This window comes from Loxodonta africana, chromosome 13 (genome assembly GCF_030014295.1).
Source record: "Loxodonta africana isolate mLoxAfr1 chromosome 13, mLoxAfr1.hap2, whole genome shotgun sequence".
NCBI classification, from domain to species: Eukaryota; Metazoa; Chordata; class Mammalia; order Proboscidea; family Elephantidae; genus Loxodonta; species Loxodonta africana.
Window position 1 is genome coordinate 91,420,006 of NC_087354.1, and position 19,911 is coordinate 91,439,916.

The following is a 19,911-nucleotide window of genomic DNA, read 5'->3' on the forward strand; positions in this document are numbered from 1 at the left end:
TTCTTTATATCTCCTTGACTTCCTCTCCATATGAAAGATCTATGACTACATTTTTTAGTCCCTCTTTATTGTTTTAATGTTGTCATCTTTTACGTAATGACAACTGTCAGTTTCCCTGTTTTGAGCATTTTTTTTCATCTTTATTTATTTTTGTGATTTCCCTATCTGGGTTGACATCTCGTTGCTCTGCCCTGTGGTCTAGTCTTGGGTTGATATCTGATATTATTGATTTTCTAATCAGAGAACTCCCCTTAGTATTTCTTATAGTTTTGGTTTAGTTTTTACAAAGTCCCTAAACTTCTGTTTATCTGGAAATGTCCTATTTTCACCTTCATATTTGAGAGACCGTTTTGCTGGATATATGATTCTTGACTGGCAATTTTTTTTCCTTTAATGCTTTATATAAGTCATCCCATTGCCTTCTTGCCTGTAGAGTTACTGCCGAGTATTCCGAGCTTATTCTTATAGACTCTCGTTTGTAAGTAACTTTTTGTTTAGTCCTAGTCACTCTTAAGATTCTCTCTTTATCTTTGGTTTTAGCAAGTTTGATAATAATATGTCTTGGTGAGTTTTTTTTGAGATCTACCTTACATGGAGTTCGATGAACATCCTGGAAAGATATCTTCTCATCTTACAGGATATCAGGGAAGTTTTCCATGAACAAATCTTCAACAATATCCTCTGTATTTTTTGTTATCACTCCCTGTTCTGGTACTACAATCACTTGTAGGTAATTTCTCTTGATAGAGTCCCACATGATTCTTAGGGTTTCTTCATTTTTTTATATTCTTTTAACTGTTTTTTTTTTTTAAATATATTTTTGCCAAGTGTTTTATCTTCAGTCTCACTATTTCTGCCTTTCACTTCCTCAATTCTGCTTCTCTGACTTTCTACTGAGTTTTTTAATTTTGTAGTTTTATTGTTAATCTTCTGAATTTCTGATTGCTGTCTCTCTATGGATTCTTGAAGCTTATTAAATTTTTCATTATGTTCTTGAATACTATTTTTAATTTCTTCAACTGCTTTATCTGTGTGTTCCTTTGACTTATTTGGCATTTTGCCTGATCTCATTCCTGATGTCTTGAAGAGTTCTCTATATTAATCTTTTGTATTCTGCATCTGGTGATTCCAGGAATACATCTTCATCTGGAAGATTTCTTGAGTCTTTGTTTTGAGAGCTTGTTGAAGCGATCATGGTCTGTTTCTTTATGTGATTTGATATTAACTGTTGTTTCTGAGCCATCTATATGCTGTTGTATTAGTATATTTTATGTTTGCTTAATGTATCCTAGCTTCTTGCTTTGTTTTGTTTTGATATGCCCAAATGGGTTGCTTGAGTGAGCTAGCTTGATTATTTTTGCCTTTGGAGCTCTAACATCCTGTCATCAGATGGCTAGAGCTGTTACCAGTTAAATGAGCCTGGAAGTCCATTCACTTTTCAACTCAGGTGTCCAGGTGATTGATCATCAAGTGTGTCGTACAGGCTCTATCCTACAGTCTTAAAGGGGCAGGGGTGATTGGTGTAGGTACCGGTATCTGGTTGCAGCAGGGAGTCACACTCTGAACAAGTCAGGTGCTGACAACCATTCCACAAGTGTCTGTGAGGAAAGTGCGTCCCTGTTCCCTAGAGTGCACTGGTGGGTGGGTTCTGAAGCCAGACCATGGTCATCCAATACTAGGAGGTACCACTTATCCTTGGACCCACCTCAGGTGGCTAGGTGACATGTGTGGAGCCACCTGTCCTAAGGCCCATGATGTGGGTAGGTGAGGACCTGTTTAATAGGCAAAATGGTGACAACATCTAATACCCACCTCTCCACTGCACAGCTGAAACAGTTGCAGTCTGCCAACAAGGGCCTATTCTCCTGAAATAAACCCAGACAGGTGATGTATGGGTGAAAGGTATTCAAAGTCTGTGGACTGTTTGTGCCTGGACAGGAGCCTCTTCTGTCCTCAGCTACCCAGCTTAGTGGACCTGGCAGATTATCTTTTCCCCCAGTTAGGAATATTCTTTCTCCAGGGCTGGAAGAATGGCTCAGAGTGCACAGCAGGACCTATCTCAGGCCCAGGAAAATCGACCACCACTGATGTCAGCTTTGGGACTGGGGGCATGGTAAAATAAATGCAAGTACTTAGTTTTGCCAAGAGTGCTCTTCTTCCCTGTTTCCAGAGATGTGAGTCGGCTGTGCGACTTGCTGTCTCTCCCTGTGGAAACCACATCTGGAATGCTACCGCCAGTCCTGCTGTGGTCACTCCAGGGAATGGTGCCTGAGGGTTTGCAGCGATTCAGGTCCGGCAACTCCTCACCACTTCTGAACCGACTCTTCCTTCCCCTGCTGCTCAGTCCATTTTCTCACTTTACCTTTGATCTTCAGGACTCCTAGACTGTCATATATATAATCATTTCACCTGTTTCTTGGGGTCTTTGTTGTAAGAGGGATCACTGGAAGCATCTGACTAGTCCGCCATCTTGGCCCCTCCTCATAGGATGTGTTTTGAGTCAATCTCTTTTGAGATGTAAAAGAGATTAAACACGCAAGCTAGGAAGCAGAGAGAGGGGAAGAGAGATGCCGTGCTACATGAAGATTGCCCAGGAGCAGAAACTGAGGAGACAAGGACCTTCCTCCAGAGTTGACAGAGACAGAAATCCTTCCCTTAGAGTTGGTGCTCTGAATTCAGATTTCTAGCCTCCTAAACTGTGAGAAAATAAATTTCTGTTTGTTAAAGCCACCCACTTGTGGTATTTCTATTGTAGCAGCACTGGATAACTAAGACAGCCAGTGAACTGACAGGAAATGAACTTCAGTTTATTCAATCTCAAGTAAAATTTTAAAATGTACTATAATTGCTTCCAGTTAATTGAACCTGCTAAGATGATAAACAGATAGTCAGAGTTCCTGGAACAGTTGAGAACAAAAAGTTTTAAGTGTCCCTTGTGAACTGCAAGAGGACTATTTCTTCCAGGATCAGGAGGTACCATGGCAGAAGAGTGCCTTCTTGTATTCTTCAAGGCTAGGAAGCTTGCTTTTCAAACTGCTTTTGGGTGCTCTGTTCATCTAAGTCTCTGGAGGTGTCTTTTCTGGTCTTTGTATAACTCAGATGTGATAAGATTTCAGATTCATGATACACTGGTATGGCCTCAACTGATTGATTACATTACATTATGGAAAGTGATGACATTGCATTACATTTTAGATGTGAGGTAATTACATTTCATTACATTGTGGAAGGTAATCTGCTCTGTCCAAGGCCAAATGATTTAATAACATGTACATACTCCATCTCTACATGTCTGTCATTTTGTCATACTGTGGTGGCTTGTGTGTTGCTGTGGTGCTGGAAGCTATGCCACCAATATTTCAAATACCAGCAGGGACATCCATGGTGGACAGGTTTCAGCAGAGTCAATAAAATAGTCAAAACACAGGTAAATATCTTTCTGGTATTCTCTGCTTTCAGCCAAGATCAGTCTGACAACAGCAATGATATTCCTTGTTCTATGTTCTCTTCTGAATCTGGCTTGAATTTCTGGCAGTTCCTTGTCAATGTACTGTTGTAACCATTTTTGAGTTATCTTCAGCAAAATTTTACTTGCATGTGGTATTAATGGTATTGTTCAATAACGTCCACATTCTGTTGGATCACCTTCCTTTGGAATGGGAACAAATATGGATCTCTTCCAGTCAGTTGGCCAGGTAGCTGTCTTCCAAATTTCTTGGCATAGACAAGTGAGTGCCTCCAGCATTGCATCCATTTGTTGAAACATCTCAATTGGTATTCCATCAATTCCTGGACCCTTGTTTTTTGCCCATGCCTTCACTGCAGCTTGGACTTCTTCCTTCAGGCCATCAGTTCTTGATCATATACTGCCTCCTGAAATGGTTGAACATCAATTAATGAGTTTTGGTTCAGTGACTTTGTATTCCTTCCATCCTCCCTTGATGCTTCCTGCATTGTTCAATGTTTTGCCCATAGGATCCTTCAGTATTGCAACTTGAGGCTTGAATGTTTTCTTCAGTTCTTTCTGCTTGAGAAATGCCAAACCTGTTCTTCCTTTTTGGTTTTCTAACTCCAGATCTTTGCATATTTCATTATGATACTTTGTCTTCTAGAGCCACCCTCTGAAATCTTCTGTTCAGCCTTACAAGTGATAATAGAAATGCATATAAAGTGTTGTAGAAACAATAAGGAAGGAGTGGATCATGCTGACTTGAGAGTTTAGGAAAGACTACAAGTAGGAAGAACCATTTAAGATGAATATTTTAGTGTGAATATGAAAACATTGAAAGAATGGAGAAGAGGTGGGTATATTCAAAGTTTGGGAATTTTATTTTGGAGGCCAAATTTTTGCCAGTATTGCTGTATTTAGTTTAATGCTGGAGAATAGTTTATAGGATAAGATTGCCTCAGAATGGCCTACAATCTTTGTAAGGCCAATTGACTGCTCTATTTATAACTTCCCACAGGGTAGCAGAGGCTAAGATGAGGGTAAATTGATAAATATCATACAATGCGAAACAGGAGAGAAGGGCATCCTTCTATTCAGCAATTTACCTAAATTACACATTTCTCACTTCCTCCAGTTTCTTTAAGAACAAACAAAAATGTGGAGAAAAAAAACTCGAAAAAATCTCAGCTTTGATTTTCTAAGAAAAAAAACCTATTATCGACGAGAGGTCAGTAAAAATGAATGTGAATGTTAATTTATTCTTTCACTGCTTTTTTTTTTTTAATCCAGAAATAACCCTCCTCTTTGGTATTGCTGCCCAACAATCTCCTGGATGGCCAACAGCTTTTACTCCACACAGCACAGTCTCTGAAGCCATCTTTTTCGAGTGTTACTGCTCTTTGCAGTTTTCCTTGCCCAGTGTACCTGCTTTTTTCCATGCTTTTAAATCAGCAAGTCCCATACTTCTTCATGCTCTGACTGGCGCTGTCCCACACCAGCCATCAGCTACTATTCCTTGAGGTTGTTTTTCTTTTGCTGCACTGGTATAATTAAACTCCATCAATCACCCAAGTATTTCCAGCATCTGGGAATTAGCTTTATTAGTTTTAGAAATGAGGACCTAGAGGAAGTCTTTGTAAGCATGAAAGCACAAAATTTAAGGAAAAAATGTAAAGGGAATCTAGGAAGCATGGATTGCAACAGAATTAGCTCAAGTCATCCTACTCCTCTTAGTGGCTATTTGCTGTTTAATGATGCCTTACAGAATGAAGCAATGTGGGTGATATTTAAAAGCAAACAATTCAACTCACAAAGTACACGGTCCATGATATAAATAAAATTTGTTGAGGTAATGCTATTAAACAGTAAACCCAAAAAAATTTCTAAAAGAAGATAACACAGAACACTCAGAAGCATTCACTGGTTCTTAGCGCCACAGCAAACGAGTCATTATTGGTTTGAATCCCACCACCAGCAGAGGGCACGTTGCTTCAAGCAGAGCCAAAGGTCACCTAACATGTTATTAGCAATCTGAGCACCATTGTGGCTGAAGTCTTAGCCAAAATTCAATTTTTAAACAGGACTTTTTTCTTTAGATGATTCTCTTCATTAGTTCATTCATAAATCTGTTTTTAATGATCTGGGATAGAAATATTCATCCACTAGAAAGTATCACTGATTAACAAGTACATCAGAAACTGTGACTTTTGTTTTTCCTAATCTATAAGTGTTGCTTTTTTCTTTTTTAATGAGGCAGAATTGAATCAACTTTTATGCAACATAATTTTCATATTTGCTTTTAAATATTTTTAAAGCTTACACTAAATAAATGGATTCAGAAATAAATAAAATTTTATTCAACAAAGTCTCAATTATTCCACATCTGGAATTTAAGTTTTATTTAAAAATGTGCAATAGAAGAATATAAAATAACCATGTTGTTATTGTTAGTGGCCGTTAGGCAGCCCCTCTCTCACGGCAAGCCCATGCACAATGCAACAAAATGGTCCCCAGTCCTCTGCCATCTCGATAGTCAGTTGTGGACTGAACCATTGTGATACATAGGGTTTTCTCTGGCTGATGTTTGAAAGTAGACTGTCAGGACTTTCCTCCTATTCTGTCTTAGTCTGGAAGCTCTGCTGAAACCTGTCCAACACTGTAACAGTGCATGAGCCTCCACCAACAGATGGGTGGTGACTGCACGTGAAGTGCACTGGCTGGGAATCAGACCCTGGTCTTCTCCATGGAAGGCAAGGATTCTGCCACAGAACCACCAGTGCCCCCTAAAATAAACACCAAACCAAAACCAAACCAGTTATTGTGGAGTCAATACCAACTCACGGCTACCTCACATGTGCAGAGTAGAGCTATGCTTCATAAGGTTTTCAAGGTAGTGGCGTGGTGGTTAAGAGCTATGACTGCTAACCAAAAGGGTGGCAGTTTGAAGCCACCAGGTGCTCCTTGGAAACCTAGTTCTACTCTGTCCTATCGGGTCAGCATGAGTTGGAATCAACTCAACGGCAATGGGTTTGGTTTTGGTTTCATCTTTTGGAAGCAGATTGCCAGACCTTTCCTCCAAGGTGCCTCTGGGTGGGTTAGAACCACTAACCTTTTGATTAGTAGTTGGGTGCTTAACGAATTGTGCCATCCAGGGACTCCAAAGTAAATAGTAAGCTCTAAAGCTTTTATAACAGTATATTCAGAATATGGACAGCACTGTGAGTGATGTGTGAGAATTTTAGAGAAAATTTAGGCTGTCTTAAACATCTAGTGCTGCTGACAGAAATATCACAAATGGATGGCTTTAACAAAACAGAAGTTTATTCTCTCACAGTCTAGTAGGCTAAAAGACCAAATACAGGGCATCAGCTCCAGGTGAAGGCTCTCCCTGGGGAATCTGGAGGAAGGTCTTTTTAATCAATCTTACTCTGGACTAGGAGCTTCTCTGTGCAGGAACCCCGGGTCCAAAGAATGCACTCTGCTCCCGGCACTGCTTTCTTAGTGGTATGAAGTCCCCTGTCTCTCTACTTTCCTCTCTTTTATATCTCAAAAGATTGGCTTAAGACACAATCTAGTCTTGTAGACTTCATCAACATAGCCACCGTGAATCCATCTCATTAACATCATAGTGACAGGATTTACAACACACAGGAAAATCACATCAGATGACGAAATCTTGGACAATCACACAATACTGGGAATCATGGCATAGCCAAACTGAGACACATACTTTTGGGAGACACATTTCAATCCATGACGTAGTTTGAAATATTTTTTCATTCCCAAAAAAGCAGAAGGCTATAGACTCTAAAATATTTATTCTAAAATAAAGTGTATGAGGTAGAAAGGAAGATGGAGAGCCTTTAATAACCTTCCTAATAAAATAAGACCATGATTCCATGCAAGCTGGAATTGGAGGAGAGAAACACCTCCATTCCTCTAGTTCTCTTTAATGTAGAAACAGTAGATGAAAACATGTGCTTACGTGTGCAAGATTGCCAGTCGAGGTGAAACTAGGTCTCTGTGAGTATCATTAATGGTATTAAAAATTAATGAGTAAGTCATGGTGGTTGGAGCCTCAAAAAAAAAAAATGAGTCAGAGGATGCTCTATACCTCTCGTTTTTAGCCAGTGGGCTTTGCCCAGTGCTAAGGATCTTCACAGTAAAATTAGGTTGTCAGAGCCTCAGGAACAGATCTGGTGCTCAGAAGGAGCCCATTCACTAGAGGGCTATGACTGGCTCTCAAAATTTCAAATCACATTGCTACCTAGAAACACATTTGATAAAGCAGGTCATCTTCCTCTTGTTTAATCAACCATGTTTAAAAATGAATTTGGCACAATACCTTGTCATTTAAATATTTGTCAAGTACTATGTACTTTGATGCAACTTAATTTCAAAGAAATTCTTCTTTTAAAAATATATATTCATTTTGACTTCACTTCCCTCAGATTAAATGCCTGATTCTAGCTATTGTCATATAATAAAATATGCATTTTGAACATTTTTAATCCCTAGTAAACAATAATTTAAAGGTTCCAGGCTATTTTACATTTATTTTGGGGATGCTCCACTGCTTTTCCAATGTAACATTTCATTGCTATTTATTTCTCATTCCTGCCAAGACTTTCTCATACTGTTTCTGCCCTCTGGAAAAATGCTCTAAAATACTTTTGAGTCTTGCACTAAGGAACACTTTTTCTTTTTTTTAACTCATGACTGCATAAGCCCAGTTTGTTTTGTTGAATTCCTCCTGACATGATTGTTAATATTTACCATATTTTCTTTTTATCTTGCCATCACATCTTGCATGGTAGTTTTAGTACAAGCCTGAATTTTTGCTAGGTGTCTGCTTTTTCCCTTTTGCTGATATTAAAAATATATATATTATCAAGCACGTCTTCAACGTGAAATAAAAAAAATCAGACATCAAATAATTCAGCTTACTGAATTCCGTTTTAAAATATTGTCTGCCCAAAGTATGTTTCACAAGGGCAGAGATCTTTGCTTTGCTCACATATATAACCCAAGTCATCTGGCGTATAAGAGGTAATAAATGCAGTTGAATAAGTTGTACGCATTCTTTTTAAAAATAAGATGTTCAAAAATTGTTTTCTTATTATTTCATAATTATATGACACAACCCAACAAACCAAACCCGATTCATAATGACCCTATAGGACAGAGTAGAACTGCCCCATAGGATTTCCAGGGAGCAGCTGGTGGATTCAAACTGCGCACCTTTTGGTTAGCTCCCAAACTCTTAACCACTGTGCCCCTAGGGCTCCAGCATTAGGTATGATTATTGGTCCTTGGAGACACAACACAAAGACACTCAGCTCTATGAAAGTCAGAACTGTCTATTAATTTATAGCTCCAAATGAGAGAAGGTTGCCATGAGGGCCACACAGGGGGTTGTACCTGCAGCAAGAGTTATAGTAAACTGGAACTACAGGAAGTGGGTTATGTATGGCAAGTGGGGTGGGACTAACTAGGTTTCCTGGGCTTCCTGGGGGTTGGGTATTTTGAGTAATTCTGCAGGCCCAAGGAAAAAGAAGCCATCCCTAGGTGCTAGGCATCTGGGAGCCTCTGGCAATAGGGTTCATTCACTGTAACCCAGGAATGTTAGAGTTGATAAGGGGGATAGTTAGGGTATAAGCTTAGCCAACTGCCCATAAGGGGAAACCGTGCCATAATCTCAAAACTGGGTCAAGACAAAAAAAAAAAAAAAAAAAACAGTCCTTGTTAATATTATGTAACACTTAGGAATTTGAAAAAGATTTGCTTGTATATTTTATATGCTGTGACCATAAATGCTAATCAAAGTGAATTTATTAACACCCTGAATTAGGAAACAGTAAAACTGAACGATGACCACTAGTACAGTAGTGAGGAACTTCAAAAATTTAAATTCTGAAATTCTTTTGTAAGTCTTTTAATTCTTCAAAAGAATTAAACAAATTCTTCAAAATTCATATTTAAATTATTTTCAAAAGTGTGATATAAATTTGAAAAAAGCTGTTATAAATCAAACACCTTCATCTCTTCCTCCCTCAAAACAAAAAAGTGAGCCAGGAATGTGTAGGTATATCTAATTCGGAAAAAAGGTTATAATTAGTACAGAAACTTTACAAAAGGCAATACAGATGAGCCGAATGAGTACGGGGAGCAGGTAAATATAAAAGAGGGTTGGGAAAGCCCCAGGAGGAAAACATACTTAATTTCATTTACCTAGACTACAGTTATGGAGCCCTGGTGGCCCAGTGGTTAACGAGCTCAGCTGCTAACCAAAAGGTCAGCAGTTCGAATCTACCGGCTCCTCCGTGAAAACCCTATCAGGCAGTTCTACTCCATAGGGTCACTATGAATTGGAATCAATTGCACAGCAACTGTTAGGCTGTAGTTATATTCGTTTCTGCTGTACCGTACTATATTTAAAATTTCATAGTCCAGTACACTGGGCTGTAAAATAACCCATGCAATCTGGGGGACTTTTCACTGGAATGCATGAAAAAGTAAAAAATCACTCATGTTTATTTTTATTACATCCTATACAAATGTCTATAATGTTCATATTATTTAGAACCATATAAAATAGTTATTTCGTGGGTTATTTTACATGATTCAACCTGAAATGAAAATGTACAATAAATATTTATATATGGAGATCAGTGCTCAAATTACAAATGAATTACACTGTGGAAATTTTTAGAAAGCCCTGGTCTAGTCAATTTATAATATAAGCACCTCCCACCCTGCCTCCCTCAAAAAACAAAAAACGACAACAAAAAAAGATAAAATGTGTTTAAAGGGAAAAATGATTCATTTTTTTTCTCACTTTTAGTCATAATTATATTAAATCCTAATATCTGTTTCTTGTAGGTATGATTGTCTAATACTTTCAAAGAGTTCTTTCCTGTGTTCTATGAGTTTCCCTTTCGAGTTCTGTTTTCTAAACTTGTCAAGATCATTCCCGTTGATTACACTGACTGAACAAGCGCGTCATGCAGTTTGACTGCTGGTGGTGTAGAAATATTCAGCCAAATCATTGCTATGTCCTGAAGAATTATTGATTGAAACCTCATTTTTCTTTTTCTTTTTAGGTTTTGTTAAAGCCCAAGATTTTCAATAGTAAAAACAAATAATTTTCTCTTTGGTAAAATTCTATGACTTGATTTCCTATGTTGAAAACACTCTCTGTGAAGGTTTTAAAAAACACTTCCATTCGTTGTCAGAGGGTTTGGTCTCTCTACTGGGGAGCATGTGCTTCAAAGCTTTAATTTGGACATCAGCCCCAAACCAGAAGTCTGTCTAGTCCCTACAGTGTGTGTCATACAAACCTTCACTATTATTTTTCCTACCTTGTACAAGTTCACAAAATTCTAGAATTAGACATTTTAGACAAATAAAATAATTTCTATTTTTCTCTATACAATTAACACTTCAAATTTACTACTGGGCTTTCTTTTTCTCTATTCTAGGGTTACAGTGCATAAAACAAGCTCCCCAAGCCCTTATATGACTTTCCTTTTTAAAAACGTATTTATGTTAATAGTTCATTCAGTTAACTAAAAGTGTGTATTGACACAGAAAAATAGAATAGGCTGCAAAGACTATGTACTTGTAAATCTTTTCCCTGTATTGCAAAACTCTGCCCCAAATAAACAGTTGAAAATCCCAAGGATCTTAGGTTTTTGCACTAAGTCAGGCTGTGTTTTGTAGTCCTTAGCATTATAATTTTGGATAGTTGTTTTTCAAACTTATCTTTTCTTTTATGCCTCCATGTGGACGGGCACCTTTGCAAATTTAGATTTGTTTTTAACCACCTGTGTTCAATAATATTCACAAATGATATTATTAGTATTTTTTTTTTTTCCTACTGTGTTAAAATTCTGATCCTGGTCCTGTAGAGTGCTTATCCAACTATCTCCTGGAAAATGAAAATTTCAATCAATTTTTTAAATAAGAATAAGGAAAGTGTTAACATAAAGACTTCAAACTAAATTGTCTTTTGAGGTAATGGAATTTTTAGAATTCAGTTGGTAGAATTTCTTTGTTACTCAGATGAGCAACAATTAATGTCACAAAGTGGTAAAAGACAATTGAATCAATATTAGCTCACTGTTTAATTACCTCCTGGGAAGCCCAATAATCATTTTCATTACAATGCCAGGTTGGGGGCAGCAATATTTTTTACTGGTCATTCCTAGTTTAGAGTAAGGTGACACAATTTGTTTAGTGCAGCCCTCATTTTGTTTTCAAATATATTCAAGATTTACTTACAAAAACAAATAAAGTGTCTCTCATTTTCATTTCATTTCACTTTGCTTCTCAACAGTTTTGACCATGTAAACAACCCTTTTTCTCTATATGTTTCTGTAATACTGCACCATGGACCTGGCTATTGCTCTCACCACCCACAAGAAAAAAAAAAAAAAAAACCAGAAGACTCCCCTTTTGGTACTTCTCAATTAATGGCACAATAACACCACTTAACACAAAGCAGAAAAGCCAGAAACTTTGGTGTCATCCTTGACTGTTTCCTATGCTTAACCCCTGAATTTACTTAAATAACCAAACCAAAACCAGACCATTGCCGTTGAGTAGATTCTGACTCATGGTGACCCTATCTATAGGACAGAGTAGGGCTGCCCCAAAGAGTTTCCAAGGAGTGCCTGGTAGATTCGAACTGCCGAACCTTTGGTTAGCAGCCATAGCACTTAACCACTATGCCACCAGGGTTTCCCTATTACTTAAATAATACATTTAAATTAATTTAAATAAAAAGACTTTTATAGCATTTACCATGTGCCAAGCACTCCTAAGCCCTTTACAAAAATTAACTCATTTAATATTCATAACAGGTGAAAAAAACAAGGCATAGAGACATTACATAGAGCTGCTCAAGGCCACAAAATTATAAATTGCAAAGCTAGAATTTGAACCCATGCACTTAGCGTGACACTGTGCTGCCTCTCCAATCAATGATCAAGTTTGTTACTTCTTCCTCATAAATACCTCGCAAATTCCTCTGCTTTTCTTCATCTCTGCTGCCATCACGCTAATCCAAAACAACGTCATCCTTCACATGTTCGTCATACACCTTCCTATCCAGGCCATTACACGTTCACAAGAATGATTTCTTAAAAACACAAACGTGATCATTTTTAGACCCTAGCTTAGAAGTTTCCAGTGGCTTTCCATTGAGGTTAATATAAAAATCAACTTCCTTTAAGAATCAACACCTACTCTGCAGTCTTCCTCTCCTCCTTCCTCATCATTTTCTGTGTTTGAGGCATATTGAGCTTCCATTAATTTCTCAAATGTCCCAAGCTTCTTCCCACCTCTTCTTCTGAACCTCTTCATATGCCATTTCCTTAGGCCAGGGTTTCTCAATATTCTCAACCTTTTGGGCCAGACAGTTCTTTGTTGTGAGGGGCTGCTCTTGTGCATTGTAGGTTGTTTATCAGCATTCTGCCTCTACCCAACTAGATGCCAGTAGCATTCCCCAGTTTTGACAACTAAAAATATCTCCAGACATCGCCAAATTCCTCCCGAAGGCAATTGACAATAACTGCTTTAGACTTAAAAGTTCTCACCCCCTCTTTTGGTTATTTCTCTGCAAAGCTCAGCAGCCAAAGTTACTTCCTCAGAAAAACCTCTAATCTCTGAGATCAGATATTGCAGATTGGGTTCCCCAGGAAGCAGACGCTGAGACTAAGATTAGTGTGCAAATAGTTCATTATAAAGTATTTTGGGATAAATACCTGTGGAAGGGATGGAAATAGGATCAAGTAGAAGGAGAGGTTGGGCTGCAATGCTATTTCAACAAAGGTATCACTTAACTCTACTGACGGCTGAAATGGGCATTTCCCTTCTGAGTTGTACTGAGTTGGAGCAAGAGAACAGGGCATTTTTACCCCTATGGTGTCTAGTCGTGATCTGCACGGTGTTCTAGGAAAGGGTGTGAGCTTAAGCTCGGCAACTGTCTTTAGTGGAGGAAACTCACTTAGAAGGTTGATACTAGACTTCCGATCAACATGGCACCATAGACAGAAGCAGCATGCCGTCCCTCCACAGCAAAGATCCAAAAAACTAAGTAAAACACAGAAAAACGTCATTCCTCGAACCTGAAGTGCCAAATGAAGAGCTAGAGAACTCAGCCAAACACAGACCGGAGTAAGAAACTGACAGAGGATGGAGAGCAAGGGGAGATATGTGCGGAGGGCCCCCTCAGCTAATGCAGCACGGATCCGCCATCTTGGACTCCTGTCAGGGATCAGCAGACAGGGAGCACCGGAAAGCAGCTTTGCCCAACTCCCAGCAGGAGACAGAGCACCCAGTAACCAGCGATACACACTTTCCCATCCCCCATTCTCTCCCCTGCTGCTGTACCTTCAAGCTTCCTGGCTGGCTGTGGTGGCTCGCTGGCCAAAAAGTGCAGCATCCATGCCACATGGATTTTCCCTACCCACATCGGAGATCAGCGGTCAGGGAGCACTGGAAAGCAGCTTCAGGAAGTTCCCACAGGAGACAGAGCACCCGCTAAAGAATGATATATGCTTTTCTAACCCCTCCCCGCCCCGCCACCTTCAGCCTCCTCTGCTTCCTGCCAGCTGCAGTCTCTTGGCTGGGAGGCAACTGCTTTGGCCTCAGGCTGCTTGGATTTGCCCTGCCTACACTGGCCCAGCCCCTGAGCAGATATTGCTTTTTTCTGTCTCATTTGGTTTTTTCTGTGCCTTCTATGACCTCCCCCTCCTTTCTCTGGAATACCTGGATCTGTATGCCACCTTTGCTCCTTCTTAAAAGGCTGTGAAGCCACGCTCTACTGGGAAACCATTCCTCTGGCCCTCAACACCATGCTGGTGGGATCCCTGGGGCTTTTTTTTTTTTTTTCTTGTTTTGCTTTATTCTGTTTTGTTTCTTTGTTTTCCTTTTCTTTTTGCAGCTTGGGAGCCCCTGTTAGCCAGGCTGCACTATACAGCTGAGGACCCACTCCCCCAATTTGCCCAGCCATGTAGGTGGGATCCCTAGAGGCACTTCTTTCTTTCCTCTCTCTTTTACCTTTTCTGTCTGTTTTCATTTCTCAGTTCTTGTCTGTCTACATTTATCTTCTGTTCCTGTCCCCGGTCTTAGCAGCCCCACCAGTGGGACTCTGGGACTCCTGGGGGCTTTTATTTTCTTTTCCAAATTTTTATCTAGTTTTTTTCCTTTCTTTTCCCCTTTGCTTTTCTCCATTTCTCAGTTTCTCATTTCTCCACTCCAATGGTAAGCTCCCTTAGCTTTTTTTTTTTTCTCTTTCTTTCTTTCTTATTTTGGCTCCTGTTTTTCTCTCCTCTTTACCATACTCTTATTAGCCCCACACATCAAAACCTCCCCCCTCCTTCCTGCCTAACTGTAGGTGCTCTGAACATCACACCTCTGAGCAGCCCAGGCACAGCCTACTGGAACTTGCCCAGCACTAATTCCTGGCCTGCCCTGTCAGCCCTAGTATGTGTTGTAAACAACCTATCCCAGCCCCTCGCCTTCAGCTGGACGTGCCCTGCTGCACCACAGCTGAATGGCCTTGCCCATTGGACAAGGAGCTGAAACGTATCATGACTACAGATGAGCAAACAGCAAAGAATGCAAAGCCCACCTGCTCAGACATAACAAAATAAAACAAAAAAGCAGGACAAAAGAAACAAATCTACAATCGAGAAATGAAAGAAATAAGTACTGAATGTCCCGAAGACAGCAGACAATATCAAAACATATAAAAAAACAGGAAAGGATGGGTCCAGTAGGCATCCAAAAGAAAACACCAAATGACTTTCCAGTAGAAGAAAAGGCACTAGAACTACCTGACAGGTAATTCAAATCTCTAATATTCAGAGCAATCCAAAAGTTGAAACAAAAAGCAGACAAAAATGAGGGAAAAAATAGACAAATTTTTGGAAAAGGCAGACAAATTCATGGAAAATACAGACCAAAAAATGGAAGAATTCAGGAAAGTACAGGAACAAAATGCCAAAAAAAATGCACAACTGAAAATCATACAAAAACGACAATTAGAAATCCAAAAGATAAACAAGATTTCAGAAATGGACAGTATCATTGAAGGGCCGAGGAGCAAGTTTGAAACAATGGAAGACAGAATCAGCAAAATTGAAGACAAACACTTGGATACAACTCTGAGGAAAAATCAGGAAAAAAAATGAAGAAAAATGAAGAAATGCTGAGAATTATGTGGGATACAGTCAAAAGCAAAAATTTGCAAGTGATTGGAGTTCCAGAACAGGGAGAGAAAACAGGAAACACAGAGATCATTGAAGAATTGCTGACAGAAAACTTCCTTAATGTCATAAATGATGAAAAACTGACCATACTAGAAGCTCGACAAACCCCATATAGGATAGGCCCCCCCAAGAAAAACACCAAGGGATATCATAATCACACTCACTAAAACCAAACACAAAGAAAAAATCCTGCGAGCAGCTTGAGAAAACAAAGTCACATACAGAGGAGAAACATTAAGACTAAGCTCTGATTATTTGGCAGAAACCATGCAGGCAAGAAGGCAGTAGGATGACATACATAAAACCTTGAAAGAAAAAAATTTTCAACCAATAATAACATATCCTGCAAAACTTTTGTTCAGTTATGATGGTGAAATTAGGACATTACCAGATTAGACAGACATTAAGGAAATATGTAAAAACCAAACCAAACTTACAAGAATTATTAAAGGGAGTCCTTCGGTCTGAGAACAAACAACATCAAATCACAGCCTGAGTCTAGGATGTAAGATCATACCAGCCAGATGCCAAAGTAGGAAATATAACTCTCAAGGACTACCCAAAACCAAAACAATTGCAACAGGGAACCAGAGAGGTTAATCTATAAATGGCAACAATGTCAGAACAATAAAAGAGGGAATAAATGTTATAGGTATAGAACTTTCTAATGGAAAGGAAGGCAAGGCAATACCAAGTAACAATAAGAACCTATTTCCTAGGAAGACAAGGGTAAAATTCAAGGTAACCACAAAGAAAGTTAACAAACTTATTCATCAAAATAAAGAAGAAAAACATAAAGTCTCAATAAGAACAAAATCTACAAAAACGAAAGAAATTCACAAGCAAAAGGAACTCCACACAGGAGAGTAAGAGGAACAAAGAAAACATTAGCACACAAAAAAAGCACTACGAAATGACAGCAATAGACTCAATGATAAAGAACAACAATGGATCTGTGAAGCATCTCATAACATGGATGCATCTGGAGGACATTATGCTGAGTGAAATAAGCCAATCACAAAAGGACAAATATTGTATGTACTGTTAAAACTCATGAAAAGGTTTACTTACAAAAAGAAACAATATTTGATGGTTACGATGGAGGGGAGGGGTGGGGATGGAAAACAATAGACGAAAGATAAGCAGTAACTTTGGTGAAAGGTAAGACAGTACACCATACTGGGGAAGCCAGCACAAGCTGTACAAGGCAAGGCCACAGTAGCTCCATAGGCGCATCCAAACTCCCTGAGGGACTGAATTGCTGACTGGGGGCTGTGGGGACCATGGTTTTGGGGAACATTTAGCTAAATTGGCATAACAGAGTTTATAAAGAAAATGTTTGACATTCTGCTTTGGCGAGTAGCGTCTGGGGTCTTAAAACCTTGTGAATGGCCATTTAGGATGCTCCACTGGTCTCACCCCTTTGGAAGCAAGGATGAAGAAAACTAAAGACACACGGGAAAGATTAGCGCAAAGGACTGATGGACCACAGCTACTATGGCCTCCACCAGACTAAGTCCTGTACAACTAGATGGTGCCTGGCTACCACCACTGACTGCTCTGACAAGGATCAAAGTAAACGGTCCTGGACAAAGCTGGAGAAAAATGTAGAACAAAATTCTAACTCAAAAGAAATACCAGAGTTGCTGGCCTGATAGAGACTGCAGAAACCCTGAGAGTATGGCCCCCAGACAACCTTTCAGCTCAGTAATGAGGCCATTCCTGAGTTTCACCCTTCAGCCAAAGATTGAACAGGCCCATGGAACAAAACAAGACTAAAGGGGTGCACCAGCCCTGGGGCAGGGACTGGAAGGCAGGAGGGAACAGGAAAGCTGGCAATAGGGAAGCCAGTGTTGAGAAGGGAGAGTGTTGACATGCCATGGGGTTGTTAACCAGTGTCATACAACAATGTGTGTACTGTTTGATGAGAAACTAATTTGTTCTGTAAACCTTCATCAAAGTTCAATTAAAAAAAAAAGAAAAGAAGGCTGATAGTTCGGGGGTAGTGTTTCAGCAGCACTTGCAAGAACCCAAGGAAATAAATCCTTCAGTCCTGAAGAGGAATTTGGGCAGCACACGGAAGCATTCACTGAAGTTCGTGCCTTGGGCCACTCATGTCCGCTCATTAGTGTAGGTTCTGGTGGGACTCTTTTCCTGGAGTAAACTCCTAGAAGGAAGCTCAGTGGGGCAAACTATATTCCCTGCTGCCTCAACAGGTCTCAGGACACAAGTGATATTCATTGTCACCTTTGTCTACAATTCATTTGAGATTCCCAAAGCTGGCACCTCTTCTCATTTTCATGGTGAGTTACCTGTTTTGGGGACACAGCTACTCATCCTTGAGGGGTCTGCACCCTTCTCAGGCTGTGGCTGCTGTACTTGCCCATCAAAACTGACAAAGTAGTAGCAAGACATGTTTCGGTCACCTCGATGTCAATCATATTCTTCCCTGCCCCATTGTGTAGAAGTCGCAAGGTGCCTACGAACAACTCCCAAAGGCACAGCATTCCCAGCTGCTGGGTGAATCATCCTTGCATCCTGAAAAAGTATCTGGATGGTACATGACAGTATCCACTACGCTAGGTCAGGCCCTGTGTTATTTGCTCTTACAACGTTTATCCCCATTTTGATGAAATATTTATTTACTGGCACTGGGTAGGTGATACCCTCCCACTCCCACCCTAGGCCCCTTCCTCTGAGAAGTCTTTGATACAAAAGCAGAAAGGCAAAGGTTATATTAACAAGCACAAGAGAGTTATGTAATAAGAGGCAATTCCCATTAGAATGAATTTTTTGGTTTTTTCCTGTGGATGTTTCACTCTGACACACTGGAAGGATCTGTGAGTGTTTACCTGCTGGTTCTTAGCTCAACAGGTGGGAACCAGAATGGAAACAATTGTCCATAAGCCAGGATCCTGAGGGGAGGTAGGGGGTTAAAAGGCCGGGGGGACGTGAGGTAAAAGAAGGAGGGCTCATCGGTACGCACAAGGGGAGCTGAGATCTAACGAGTCACGAGGAAGACAAAGCACCACCCAGCATCATCCTCCGGGTTCTGTGTGTAGAAGATCTTCCAATAGCATAACTTCTGGTGACAAATTGTCCTTCTTGCCTTGTATGATTACCTGAATGCTTGTTTTTAATACGTGCCTTCTCCACTGGAGTATGAGCCTCCTGAGGAAAGAGAGAACAAATGACTCTGGCCTTAAGTGATTTAGGCGGGAGCTCTCCCTTGCTTTAGAGTAGGCCTGGTTGTGGCTCTAGAGACTGCTGCCAAGTTTGTCATCCAAAGACATGACAAAGAAGTTAACTGACAGGGTTTCCTGGACCAGAGAAACGATGAGATCGCTAATAAGGCAGCATGATTTCGTCTGCCTTTACAGGGGTTATCAACGGCCAGCCTAAGGCTCCTCAAATTTATGACAAAAAGAGGGAGGCATTAATTCTACCACAAACTGTGTAATTGATGTTACATAGATGGATTGATTTTTAGAGCTAATTGTGTATACTTATTGTATGCCACTTTTCTTCCCATCAGCAAGCTTCATTTCTCAGAGCAGTCAATAGTCTCATGCTGACCATTTTGTTAACTTTCAGATATTTCTTTCTCCCTAGCACACTGTGTTAAGGGTGTCTCTCACCTATTTTTTGCCACTATGTGCCATTCAAGGGATCACAGACACACACATTAGGCTTTTTGGGACAAAATTATAAGCAGAGAAGTAGCCGAGTGTGTGCGATACCCCAAACTTATTGTTCCACAGCATAGACTGGGCTTACAAGTTCCATGAACAAGGTGCAAGCAGAGAGGGGCTTATCTGGGCCGGCAGGCTAGACAACAAGTTGGACACACTACTGATCTCACCCAAGACACTGCACTGTATGTTTATAGGTTAGCCTAAGACGGTCAAGGGAACACCTAGTTTCTCAAAGTAATGAAAACATAACACTGGATCTCACTGTCAGATATAGCACAGGCAGTGCACATACCAGGGCCAAGGTCTGCACGCTGAGAGTCCTGGGAACGACCTTGTCTGCCAGGATGCTGACATCACCCCAAGCCTTGTCCTTCTGCAGACTGCAGCTGAGCCAACTTTTGAGTAAACCACCAAAAGGGGAAAGGAAAGGAGCCTCCAGGGCCATCCAGATTTGTTTCTCATTAACTTCCTTCTGACTGCAATCATCTCC

General features: G+C 40.1%; 1 protein-coding gene across 2 annotated transcripts in view; it reads right to left on the reverse strand.

The window, feature by feature from the left end:
• The window catches only part of NAF1 (nuclear assembly factor 1 ribonucleoprotein), a 144,331-nt gene extending 130,137 nt beyond the window's left edge, over positions 1–14,194 (reverse strand). Inside the window, exon 1 of one of the 2 annotated variants that reach the window (XM_064267648.1) lies at positions 13,844–14,194. In XM_064267648.1, the coding sequence (XP_064123718.1) occupies positions 13,844–13,925 (82 nt within the window). In that variant the 5' untranslated portion in view covers positions 13,926–14,194. The remainder of the gene's footprint in view (positions 1–13,843) is intronic. The other variant, XM_064267649.1, reaches the window with a different exon arrangement.
• Between the last annotated feature and the right edge of the window lie 5,717 nt (positions 14,195–19,911).